Source organism: Chinchilla lanigera, unplaced genomic scaffold (genome assembly GCF_000276665.1).
Source record: "Chinchilla lanigera isolate Chin_1 unplaced genomic scaffold, ChiLan1.0 scaffold00035, whole genome shotgun sequence".
Lineage (NCBI taxonomy): Eukaryota > Metazoa > Chordata > Mammalia > Rodentia > Chinchillidae > Chinchilla > Chinchilla lanigera.
The window spans coordinates 11,032,311-11,045,250 of record NW_004955436.1 but is presented as its reverse complement, the minus strand read 5'-3'; the positions used below and the strand labels follow the sequence as shown (position 1 = coordinate 11,045,250).

Here is a 12,940-nt window from a genome sequence, read left to right as displayed (position 1 = left end):
CATTAATGTATCTGTGTGTGTATGTGTGTGTGTGTGTGTGTGTGAGAGAGAGAGAGAGAGAGAGAGAGAGAGAGAGAGAGAGAGAAAGAGAAAGAGAAAGAGTTGTGTGATTGTGTAAGTGAGCATTTGGTTACTTTAGGACTAATTTTACTTTCTACTTTTTACTTTGAAAAATGTCAGTTCTTTAGACTTGATACTGGATAATTGTGTATGATGGGTGTTGTACTATTATAGTAGATTTAATAGCATCTTTGATACTCATTAGGTGTGAATAACACCCCTTGTACCCCAATTGCAATAACTCCATTAGCATTACTAGGTGTCTTCTGGGAAGGAGGTGGAGGCACTATCACTATGTTGGTTGAGAATCACAGGTCTACACCCAATGATTAATAAGATTTTATTACATTTGATTTTGTGTTAGCTGAGAATTTAAGAGCATGATACAGATATCATCTCTAAATACTTTTGCATATGTCTTAAAGGGATAAAGACAATCTATGTATCCACAATACAATTTTTGTACTTAGAAATACTACCAGCAGTAATTGTATAATATTACATATATTCCATATTCATTTTTTTAATTATTAAAATGTTTTTAGAATGGATTTTGGGTTGTTTAATCATAGATTATGCATTGCATTTGGTTATTATTGTGTTTTGATTTCTTTTTGCCAAGGCTGATGTCTTTGCCTATTTACGTCTCAGTTAAGTCTTGTCCATTTGTTGTGTAAAGGGGCCATATTCCATATTCTCTGGATGCTCCCTAATGATTATATATGTGTTTAAAATACCAGGAAAAGATTTGCTAATAGTACCATGGGTTGCTTTATATTTCCTACTGAGTCTCTCTGCCTAACACATTTGTGTACCTCACAGTGCCAGGTATATAGCGGGTGCTCAGAAAATACTCACTGATTTAACACTCAAGGCAGGAGATTGTATTTGATTGGTTCTTTTTCTGGTCTTAGTCAATTAATAAGGAGAGATGAGAGAGGTTAAGAAGAAGAAATTGGCAATTTAACAATGTCCTAGCAGTTGATTGCTATAATTCCTCCCACCAGGTTCTGGAGGTTTACAGGCCCTTTAGAGCCATAGAAAACATAAGAAACAAATATATCAGAACTAGTTCCTACTTCATGGCTAAGAAAAATATAAACCATCAACTTTCTATCATTTCTGTGCAGTGTAACAGTGATGTACAGTCTCCAGGATATAAGCATTGATAGAGCATCTCTGACTCATACAGACCCAGGGGCTTAATCAGGGGTGCAGCAGTCCCTCCACGTCAACATACAGCCAGGGCTGCCCTAGTGTTTTATGAATAGCACTTTAGTTTATAAATATCTTCTCATCGGATTCTGAAAATTCTAGTGCAGTTGACAGGAAAGACCTTATTGTTCCATTTTCATAGCTGAGGAAACTAGGTCTTAACAGAGTTATTGTTGAAGGTTACTTAGGTAATATGAACTAGAGCCAGTACTAGATCCTGGGTCCTCCCAACACAGGCCACAGTACCTTCTGAAGAGCAGGAGATACAATTATTGGACCACAAAACCAGGCAGAATCTAAATGCCAGACCCTTGACTGATGTTATCTCAATAGCATTCTCATTTGCTTATGAGGAAACAGAGATAATTCTTCTGATTTTGCTTCCTTAGTTATAATCTTGGGATTTTAACTGGTATGGCAATGTCTCAAGATTGTTCTAAGGATAAATTGAGGGATAGATGTATGATTTATAGTACAATGTGAAAATAATTTTAAACCCAAGAATGATAGACAAAGAGTTTATTGTTTATATAGGATTAATGCAATCTTCTTAAAGATTAACTGGCCTGTTGTGTTATTTTATGCAGTTTTTATGGAAAAGAGCCCTCAAAGATCGCTTTAAATATGTCCGAAGACCCATAGAAGATGATGAACAAGTTTTGAGAAATAAGAGCAAATTTGGACACCGAAGAGGTCAGACAAGAAAAACTCTTGCTGATACAAGATTTGATGAAATTCAAACTGTCCAAATAAAAGTAAGATTCAATCTTTCAGTGTTATCATGACTTTGACTGATTGACTAAGGATAATAAATAGTGCCATTCAGAATCACTAAAACAGAATATGATATCTTAAATTCTGAGGTGTGGTCAAGAACTTGTACAATCAGTGGCTCACATGACTAAGCACGGGAGGATATTTCCAAAAGAGGAATTCCAAAAATAGTTTGAGGCAAGAACACTATTGAATATTTCATTGTCATTTTTCCTTTCAAAAAATCTGGAAGATCGCTACAGCTCTGAGTCCTTGAATGATATTGCTTTCTCTCTTTCTACAGTGCATCCGGGTTCTTGTTGCACGGACTGCTAGAGAAAGTGTTTAATACACTGCACGGGTAGGGTGGCCTCAATCTCAAAGTCTTAGGGAGTCAGCAACCAACATGCAGAGTTGCAGGGCTTCACGCTGGCCTCCCCCACCTGCTGGGCCAGAAGAGACAGTGGGAAACTTCAGGGTGAGAGGCCAGGCAAAGCCTAGAGACTCTAACCTCCCTGACAAGGAGGCTGGTTTGCTGTGTTCCTCAAAGTATCTCTTAACTCCTTTAAAGTCCCAGAAGAAACAATGAGATGATGCTGCCTGCTAATAAAGCTCCTTAGGAGAGCTATCCAAATGACCAAATGGAGAAGCTAACTTCCTTGTCTTCCCAATTCTATTTTCTACCTTAATCCATATGAATAAATAAACCTTAACTTTTTGCCCTACTCAACATTTATGTTCATGAATTTGTTTGATGTAAATATTCTAGTTCCTTTTACAGGTAGTATACTTATTTGATCTTAATAGAACAAGCTATTTGGTCAGCCCAGTTTTATTAGTGCCAGTCATAAGCTCTAGGGGACAGGCATATTTTTAACATGTTTTATAAGCCATTCATCCCCGCATCATGCATAATGCAAAATTTTGAGTGCGTGCTTACTTTAGATATTTAATTATACCTTTCAATGATACCTTCAAATGATGGGTTAGTTAAGATAATATGATTCTATAGCTGGTCTTTGAAGAAAAGATAAGATAGCTAAAATGTGCCCTAAATTTAGTGGTCTCAGTGTTTAAAAACTTTGGTTACAAAATCTAAAAAATAAACTAAATTCATGATAAGATAGAATTACATTGTTTTAACATATCTCTCATATTCTTAAGAAGTCACTTTGAAAAGGAACATAATTTTATATAAATTAATTTTTCTAAAATTTGATTTTCAGTGCACTTCATAGGTGAATACTAGAAGTCATGGTGAGTCCATGAGACCAGAGGTCACCATGAAGGATGCAAGATTAAATTGAAGCTCGTTGTTCACATCTGGATATAACACTTTTCTTGGCAAACAAATCTAATAAGAAAGATTTGCTTTTCTGTCCCTTATAAACAAAGCTTCAAGTGGTTGATTTTTAACATCGGCAGCCTCCTTGTTTGTGATCTTGTGTTCCATAAAGCCAAAAGCTCTAAAGGATGGAGAAAAATGTACAATGCACTGTTACAGTATGTTTCTGTGCTTTGTATCCTCTCTGGTGGTGGAGCAAATATATATCCACTAAGCATGTGTGGGGTAAGGGGCTTTGCATGGTGACTTTATCTCATAGAATTTCATCTTTACACTCATTTCCTAAATTATTTTCAATCCCATTTTGACTTTCTGGTAGGTTCTTGTTAATATTTTTAAGATTTTGGAAAACTCAAAGTATATTTGGATTAAGATAGCCTTAGGTAATGTGCATATCTTTGAAACTCTTTGCCTGGGCACAATATTTCCAGGAAAAAAATTATGTCACATGCTGCTGAGATGGAAAATCTTGATACAACCAAGAAATACTAGTCTGTCCATGAATGCAAGGGCAGGGAAGCAGATTTGACTAACTGGAGAGAGATCCTGCGGAGCCAAGAGGAGAAGCAATTTTTACTGTTTGCTTTGGTTTGTTTCTGCTGTTTTTCCTTTGGGGGAAGAATTAAAGATAGATGTCTTAAGGATGGAGAATGGATGTCTTTGTCTTGGGCTATGAACTTCCACAGATATCCCGAGCTGCTGCAGTGTTGTGGCTCTATCAAGACACAAGGTCTTTTACCCTTAACCTTCTCCCTGGCACAATGTCCTGTTAGTTGAGCTCTGCTTAAAGTACATTCTCCTTAGCTACAACACTAGAAACATCAGCAATGCCAAAGCACCACCCAGGCATCAGTATGTCTTATACTCATTATTCCACTGCTGAAAAGACTTTCACCATCGTATATGGGTGACAGGACTTGTCAGAATCCTACACTATGTGTCTAGAGCAGTCCACAACATGCTGGCTACCCTGCAATATTTAAAAATGTCTTTTCAACTTCCAGACCCCACCCTGCTGTGTGTAGAGTCCCACCATCAATACAGAAACTGTGTGGTCTCTTCCTAGGCATCTGACTTTTGTGTTTAAAAAGAAATAAGTTAAAACAAGAGAAAAGCCTAACACAGGGCAATAATATGCCATGAGTAAGCAATAGATAAGATTAATTTGCATCTACATAATTTTATCCCCATGAGTTGATAAATCTGTTTCCTTTTCTTAATTGTCTTTTACTATAAACATTATTATGTGTTTATGAAGAGGTATAATTAGATTCTTAAAACAAGTAGATTTAAGTTCAGTAATTTTGTGAGTTGCTAATATCCTGTTTGAATGATGAAAACGTTGGTTTTAAAAGCTCATTGGAATTGTATAGACCCACATGGCCGCATACTGGATTCAACTTAAATTGTAGTAAATTGTGTAAAAAGTCTCAGGTGCTAAAGATAAGTCAACCAAATGCCTCACTTAGTGGCATACTTTTCTTGCTGTGGGCTAAACATTTCTCTGATTTGATTCCTTTTCATCCTCATTCCTCTCTGCCTGTCTTCTCACCTTGCCCGCGGACAGCCCTCGAAAGTGTTTCATCTCAATCTCTTTGTTGGCAAGTGTTCCCAGACATGCACTGTCACCCTGAGGGCTGCCTGGTTCAGTTTAATGGGAATGATATTCTGTATCTCATGCACACTTCACTTTCTTTTTTTTACTGGAACTCTTGTCAGATTCATTCCTGCTGCTGTGTGCATTGTTGGCCCATTGATTCTCCCCACTGTAGAGTCCTCCCCAACTCAAGTTCTGTTCCTTGCCACTCCAAATCGCACTGCAGAGACCCATTATGTACATTTGGCAGTGGAGCTGTGACTTATTCCTTTGGATGGCACAGCCCATAGTGGAGATGCACATGTTAGTCTGGTCAGTTCCTCTCCAGAATGACTTTGCTGGTCTCCCTACAGCAGTGCATTCCCTGTATGCCCGCCAACCCATGGCATAATGTGCCTTACAAAATTTTGCCAAGTCTCATAGGTATAAAGCGTATCTTCATTCTTGCATTTCCCTGGGTGACCGATGACTCTGAGCATCTCTTCATATGTGTTCTAGTCTTTTGAGCTTCTAGAAAATTACTTCTTTATATCCGTTGCCCAGTTTTTAATGAGTTGGCCTCTTTTTCTTGTTAATTTGTAGGAAGCAATTTTCCCTATGCCCTGAGTCACAGAGATACTCTTTAGTCCAAGTTGATAATTTTAGTTTTCATGTTTAGATCTCTGAATTATCTGGAGCTCATCTCTGTATATTAAATAGAGTTCTACATATGTGAGCCACATTCTCAATATCACACAAGCCATCCTCTCCTTGGTTTGTGGTGCCACGTTTATTATACACTAAGTCCCAGTAGAACTACTAGAAATAGAGATGCTGAGGATCCCCTTATTCTACCAGTCTATGAATCTCTTCTTATGCCATTCCACATTGCATTTTGCTACTTAATATTTACCACTTAGTGTCATTGGTGGAGGGTCATTTTCTGTTGCCGTTGCAAAATGTATTGTGTCAGGGAAACCACAGTAGATGGGATCTGGATCTGTTCCTTCTCATTTTCCACATCAGAGGAAGAGCAATGGGTCTTCTTCTCATGAGTGTGCATAGCATCTGCCTCCTCACAGAACTGTGACCTGGGCGAGCAATGCTCTGTGTAAGTGGGAGTCTTGGGCCACAAGCAGGCCCCAAGTGTCTGCCAGCACGAAGGGCATGGGACAAGCCTCTTCTTGCTCTTGAGGAAGGGCTGCTGTGACAGTGTGGCGCCGCCCGATGGGAGCCCCTCCTGCTGTTTTCCCGACCTTGGGATGAAGACTGCAATCTGCTGTCCATGCAGGACTGGACTTTGGAGCTCCCCACTCTCCCAGCCTGATGTCCATCCTTTCCTGGGTGTCTCCTCATCCAGAGGACACTTTGTAGACCCTCAAAGGCCTCCACTAGGTACCTCACTGAAGCGTCAGGGTGGATACATACTGTTTGAAATGCTCACTACCTCTTTACTACTTTTTGATAATGCATTTTCTTTTGTTCAATTACTAAAGTTCCTTTCAGCCAATTAGACTCCTAATTTACTATAAATTTTCATTGATGAGAAATAAGCTTCATTGGTAAGAGCGATTCCTTCAACATTTCCTGAAAAACAATGGATCAGTTTTTACAGATGTTCAGCTATTTAAGTGAATGTAGATCTCTTCATCTATTTTGAAAACATACTGCTTTGTCTTTATGGAGGTAATTCTCTCTAAATTGGGTGTTTTGTAAAAATAAAAATTGTGTTCTGAAACAGTACAGGGGAGACTTTGAAATTCTGGCTGCAGCTACAAATTTGCTTCTCTTTCCCCATTTATATGGTTTGTTTGTCTGTTTGCTTGTTGTGGGTGCTGAGGGTCAAACCTAGGGCCTGGTGCTTGCTGGAGAAGCACTGGACCCCAGTGAGCTAACCTCCAGTCCCTTTTGTCATTTTGTAGGTTTTTTTTTCCTCTAATTTGAGTGGAAGTGTCTCAATTTGGAAGATTTTAATGTTACTTTTAGGAACACAGATTATCTTATCTTTTTCAATTAATTTAGTACATTTTGTTCCTTTTTTGCATTAAGAGTTTTAAACCAGTGAGTTAGCTTCATTACATTAGTTTTTTTCACTAAAGCTTATTGTTGAGATAGGGTCTCACTATATAGTCCAGGCTGTCCTTCAATTTGCTGTGTAGTCCAGGCTGGCCTTGAAGTCCTCAGCCTCCTGAAAGCTGGGATTACAGACTTGTGCCACCACACCTGGCTCAGTAGTGCTTTTGAAACATTTTTTATTAGTACGTCTTTGCAGTATGTAGTGTTACGTTTACTGTGAGGAGTAGGTCCACGTACCTAACTCATCTTAGTCTATCTTCGGCCCCTTCCCATCTAATCCCTCTCTGTTCTCTCCTACTCTTGCCCCCTTCCCACTTGCAAAAGCTCTATTTTCATGTTTTTCTCCAGTTCTCTTTTAAAATCTCTTTCCCTCTCTTCCCTCCTCCCTCCCTTTATCTGTTCTCATTCCCACTTGAAAAAGATCTCCCTACTTCCTATTATAGATTTTTAATTTTGCTCTTTATTACATTGGGTTTCTCAAATAAAAGAAGCTATATGTCTTAGTTACTTTTCTCTCATTGCTGAGACAGAATACCCAACATCCAAAATTGAAGAGGGGCAGGTTTATTTAGCTCACAGTCTGTGGAGGTTTCAGTCTGTAAGCAGCTGGCTCCAAGGCAAGGTGGCTTGGTGAGGGGCAACAGTTCAAGGCAGCAAAAGACAGCAAAGGCAACAAGAGCAAAAGCAGGGGAGAACAAGCCTCTTTTCCTCACTTATATTGTATGCAGGCTCCCACCCCATAGTGCAGGTGTATGTAGCACTTGCACCGTCTCTATGCTCTCTCTTGCACAGGCTCAGGATGCTTACAAAGTGAGGACCCTGGCCCCCTGCTGAGTCACTTACTTAAACTTCTGAACTTCTCAAATTGACTCGACATATCCACCATTACACCATGCAACTGATGTATCTGATTTATTTCACTTAACATTATGTTCTCCAGGTGCATCCATTTACCTACAAATGACTCTGTATGGCAGAGGAGGTAAATGATTCTGTATGGCAGAATAGTATTCTTTTGTATATAAATATCACATTTTCTTTATCCATTTATCTGCTGATAGGCATTTGGGCTGTTTCCAAGATTTAGCTATTACATATTGTGCTGCTATAAGCATGGGTGTGCATGTATCACTGTAATATGATGATTTTAACCTCTTCAGAAAGGTTTCTTGAAGGAGAATAACTGGGTCAATTATTTGTTTTCTGAAGAATCTCCATACTGATCTCCATAGCTGTTGTATTAGTTTGCATTCCCACCAAAAATGTGCCTTAGAAGAGTTCCTTTTGCCCTGCAGCATCACCAGCACTGGTTCTTATTTGATTTCTTGATGATGGTCATTCTCTCTGGAGTAAGATAGTATTTCAGTATCATTTCTAACTTTCATGTCTCTGATGGTCAGTGATGCTGAACATTGCTTTCATGTGTTTATTTGGTCATCTGTACTTCTTTTAAGAAGTGTCTGTTTTGATTGCCTGTTTTTAAATTGGATCTTTTATTTGGGGGGGGTCTAATTTTTTTTAAATTCTTTATAAAGATGTTAGTCTTCTGTCCATGGAATGGCGGGCAAAAATTTTTCCCATTCTGTAGTTTGTCTCTTCACTCTCTGTTGGTGGTTTCTTTTGATGTGCAAATGTTTTTAATTTGATTTCATTCCAGCAACTGCTTTTGATTTGATCTTCAAAGAGGTCTTTGTTTTATGTTTTCATTATTTCCAATTCTGATTTTCTAAAATCTGTGTCATCTTTTCCAGGAATAACATTTGTTTAAATTTTCTAGTTCCTTCTTTTTCATCTCTCTAGTAATTCTGTTCATTTTTGAAAGTGGAATATTGAAGTATCCAACTCATTATTTCATTATCTTTTTCCTTTCAGTTCTGTCAGCTTCTGCTTTATGATTTGGGGGCATTGTTATTAGTCATATAGAAGTTTATAATTGTCATATCTTCCTGATGTGTCTCTCTTCTCTTTATAAAATTTTCTCCTTTGTCTCTAGCAAATTTCTTTTTGCCTTAAAAAGTTTATTTTCTCTATCATGATAGCCACTCATTCTCTCTTTTGGCTACTGCTGACATGGTGTATCTTTCTCCACATTTTTACTTTCAATCTGTAAATATCTTGAATCCAAAGTATGTCTCTTGTAAATAGCCCATAGCTAGATTATTTTAAAAATAGATTATTAACTGCTTAATGTAATTAGTTAGGCAGAATTTTATGCCTGTTTCTTTGTTTTCTATATGTCATCTCTTTTTTACTGTCTTATTCTCCATTACTACCTCCTTTAATATTAAGTGGATATTTTCAGATGTCACCTATTAATTTTCCTTTTATTATTTTATCTTTTTAAATTAATTGTCAGGAGATTACAATCAATATCTTAATTTATAATAGCTAGCTTGGATGAGTACGAATTTTACAGTACAATTACAGTAACAAACAAAAATTAGCTTCTGTATAATTGTCTCCCTCCCTTTTGTGCAGGTTACATTTTACACACTGCATGTCCACCAACAAAGACTAATAATTGCAGCATCATGAAATTGCCTTTTCAGTGGGACTGGGCAAAGGAAGGGAAGGGTAACAAATAGAAAGTACACATAGAATGTCTCATATTTATCTGCGTGATGCTTTTCACTTGTGCTCTTTTTCATGTGGATGTGAACGACTGTCTAAAACACTTTCATTTCCACCTCAGGACCACCGCTAGTAGTTCTGGAAGGGCAGGTCTGGTAGTGACCTATTGGTTCCCCCAGTTTTTGTGTACCTCAGGTGTCATAATCTCCCTTCATTTTTTAAGGGTGCTTTTGATGGCTATAAAATTCATTTAGGAAGCTGTTTTCTGGTTTGGGAATTTTGGTGTCTCGGTTAATATGGTTTTGGCTGGAACTAAAATAACACACTAGGCCTCTGACTGGCTAAAACTGTAAAGAAAGCTACATCCTCACATAAGAAGAAGCCCAGAAGCAGACGAGGATGAGTATAACCACTGTTCACAAAGTCAGCTGCTTCTTTTGCCCTGGCAGTCAGTAGGATTGTGCTTCTCCATTCCCTTGAAGTTAGGTGAGGCCACAAAATGGCTGGTGATCAGTGTCCAAGTCCCATGGTGCCACTTTCTTCTTCAAAGATGACTGACAGTATCATGGGGACAGAGTCCTTGGGCAGCAAAATGGGAGCAGGGCCCGAGATGAACGCCCCACGTGAGCGAGCAGCTTCTACTGGTGGGCCTTCTTAGCTTCAGCAGCACCGTCTCGTCCAACCCGAGCAGTGCCAGGGACTGCAGGCACAGCCTGTCAGGCACCGGGTCTGCTTCTCTGTGACTCTTGTGTGCCACTTCACGGAGCGATGGAGTGCTTTTGAGCATCTGGCTGGTTCTGCCATTCTCCTTAGATTCTGTCTGTACCCTTGTGCCAGAGGCTGGGTTGTCACATATTGCAATAAAAATACTACAAACATAGGAAAAAATTATTTTGCTTTATGTAAAAACATCCAGTTTTCATTTTCCCTTCCTAATTCACTGGATATTCTTTGCAAACCTTCAATCTAGGAAGAGATTTTTCCATTGTGAACTTAAAGTTCACATTTCTTAAGGACTTTTCTCAGAATGTGAGGTAGAGGAAGCACAGTTAATATCTTGCCCCATTTTGATGTGAAGTATTATATCAAATTCCCACTGAAACGTTACAGCTGTTTCTTTAGAGAAGTTCACTTGTGCCCCTATTTTTTAAAATCTCTATGACCTGTGCCATGGGAATTTAATAAATGTTTTTAGGGTGTCTTTGTATCCCAAAGCTTTTCAAATTTTTTAAAAAATAAATAACTATTGTCAGGTGTTAAATTACTAACACTAGTTTTATAATTCATTTCTCTCTTCAACTGTTTTCTTTTTCTATTTATTCATTACGTACATGCCCCATACCTTTCAAAGCAGTGATGTAGCATTTTGTGTTATATTTGTCTTAGAAACAAAAATGGCATTGAAAGTTATATGAAAACTTCCCAGTCAATGGCTAAGCATTTTATTAAGTTCCTTTAGATTTTTCTTACTGTTTGTTTCTTCCTGACATGGACACTTGGTGGTTTATTGCATAAATACTAGTTATTTTATAGTCTTTCCCACAGATGTTTTTCTCCTGGTTCAAAAGTGAACAAGACAGCAAAAACTGAAGAAAAATGTTGCCAATTAATTGTGTCCTGGACAGAGTGCAATTACTGCCATAGCAGGTGGCAGATCTACTAATAGTGCCGCTGTACAAGGCCACTGTGCCCTTGGGAACTGGGGTGAGATTGCATGGCAGGAACCTGCTGGCTGAGTAACTGAACCCAGGTCTGAATATTTAGCTAAGAGATTGTCAGGTTCCACACCACACATCACTTCCAGAGTCTACTTGATGACAGTAGAACTGAACCGGGGGTGAGTGGAATTTGGCATGAGGTCACTCCTAGCTTCCAGCACAAAACTATTCAATAGAAATATAATACAAGCCACCTAAGCACCGTTTAATTTTCTAGTAGACATATTTGTGAGTAGTGTATTTTATTTAAGCCAAAACAATCCACAGTATTACCATTTCAGTATGTGGTCATTGTAAAAAATTTCTTGAGATATGCTACATTCTCTTTCTGCATAATAAATCTTTGAACTCCAGTGTTTCCAGAACACATCTCCTTTGGACAAGCCACAGTTACACTGATGATAGCCATGTGTGCCCGGTGCCTCCTGCTGGGTGGTTGATTGACTGGAGAATAAGTGAGTGGACACTGCATGGAGAAGACATAGCAGGGAGCAGTTACTTGCTGGGGATGTTCAGAAACTTACAATCCCCTAATCTTTTAGGGTTAGGACCTTTTACTTACATAGTGTTCTGTAGTAGATCTGTGACAACATACTTGCATAAGAATTATTAACAAAATATTTTCCTTGCAAATTTATCAAGATTGCAGGGTACAGAACAAAATTATGTTTCATAAAAGTCAATTCACCCTTCCTTTTAAGGTGGATTGACTTTTATGAAACATAGTTTTTGTGTTATTTTGTTTTTGTCTATGTTGTTATTTTGTTATTGTTTTTAAAAAATTCTCTTTAAAATAAAAAAAGTCAATCTACCTTTTCATGCAGTTCTGGAAGAAAAAATGTCATAACTACATTCTTAACCATACCGTTCCTCATTGCATCTGCAGACTCAATCTTTTGTTGAAATGTAACTTAGAAATATTCTTCCCAGTTTGATTTCTGTTCCCGTAGTCAGCGTAGGCTCAAAGTCAGCTAGAGCTCAGCTTGCTGTTCCACCCACCTGTCTAGGAGCTGAAGGCTACTCTGGTGTTGCAGTAGACACCTCTTTGTTTACTGGTGTGGGGAAGGAGGGCTCATTTGTCAGGACCGAGCTAATTTATGGTGTTTCTTTAGAGGTCACAAGTGTGACAGATGACTCCTGTACTTCCTCCTGTGACTGCTGGGCCAGGAGTGATCTCCTACCACCTTCATGCCTTCTTTCCTGGCTCTTTCATGAACCGAGCATGTCCCTGTTACCTTCCCCACAGACATCTCAGAGCTCACTCTATTGCAGCTGCTGCTCTGTAGGATTCAAAGGCTTCTAACCTACTAGCTCCCCACTGGAAGTGCACACTACTAAGGAATCAGCCTTTGGAACAAAGCCACATTCTTCTTAGAGAAGCAGGGCCTGCACTCTCAGGAACCCATGGACTTGGGAAGGTCACTGCCCCTTGGAGGATCTCAGTGAACTCCTAGTGAAGTATGAGGCATGAGCCAACCGATTTCTGTTTCTTCCAGAAATCATTAATGACATAGCCAAGAATATGTAAAGCTAACAAAATATTTCATTGAAAGGGTAAGAATTTTGAGGATTTTAAATTCTGATACAGTTGTCTGATAAGAGAGTATTTTATTCTTCATCCTGAAT

At 38.6% G+C, this 12,940-nt stretch overlaps 1 protein-coding gene across 1 annotated transcript in view; it reads left to right on the top strand.

Moving 5' to 3' along the window:
* Samd3 (sterile alpha motif domain containing 3) overlaps nt 1-12,940 on the top strand; it is a 56,685-nt gene that overhangs the window by 28,770 nt on the left and 14,975 nt on the right. The window contains 1 exon segment of the mRNA XM_005389195.2: nt 1,863-2,030. Within this exon segment, the coding sequence (XP_005389252.2) occupies nt 1,863-2,030 (168 nt within the window).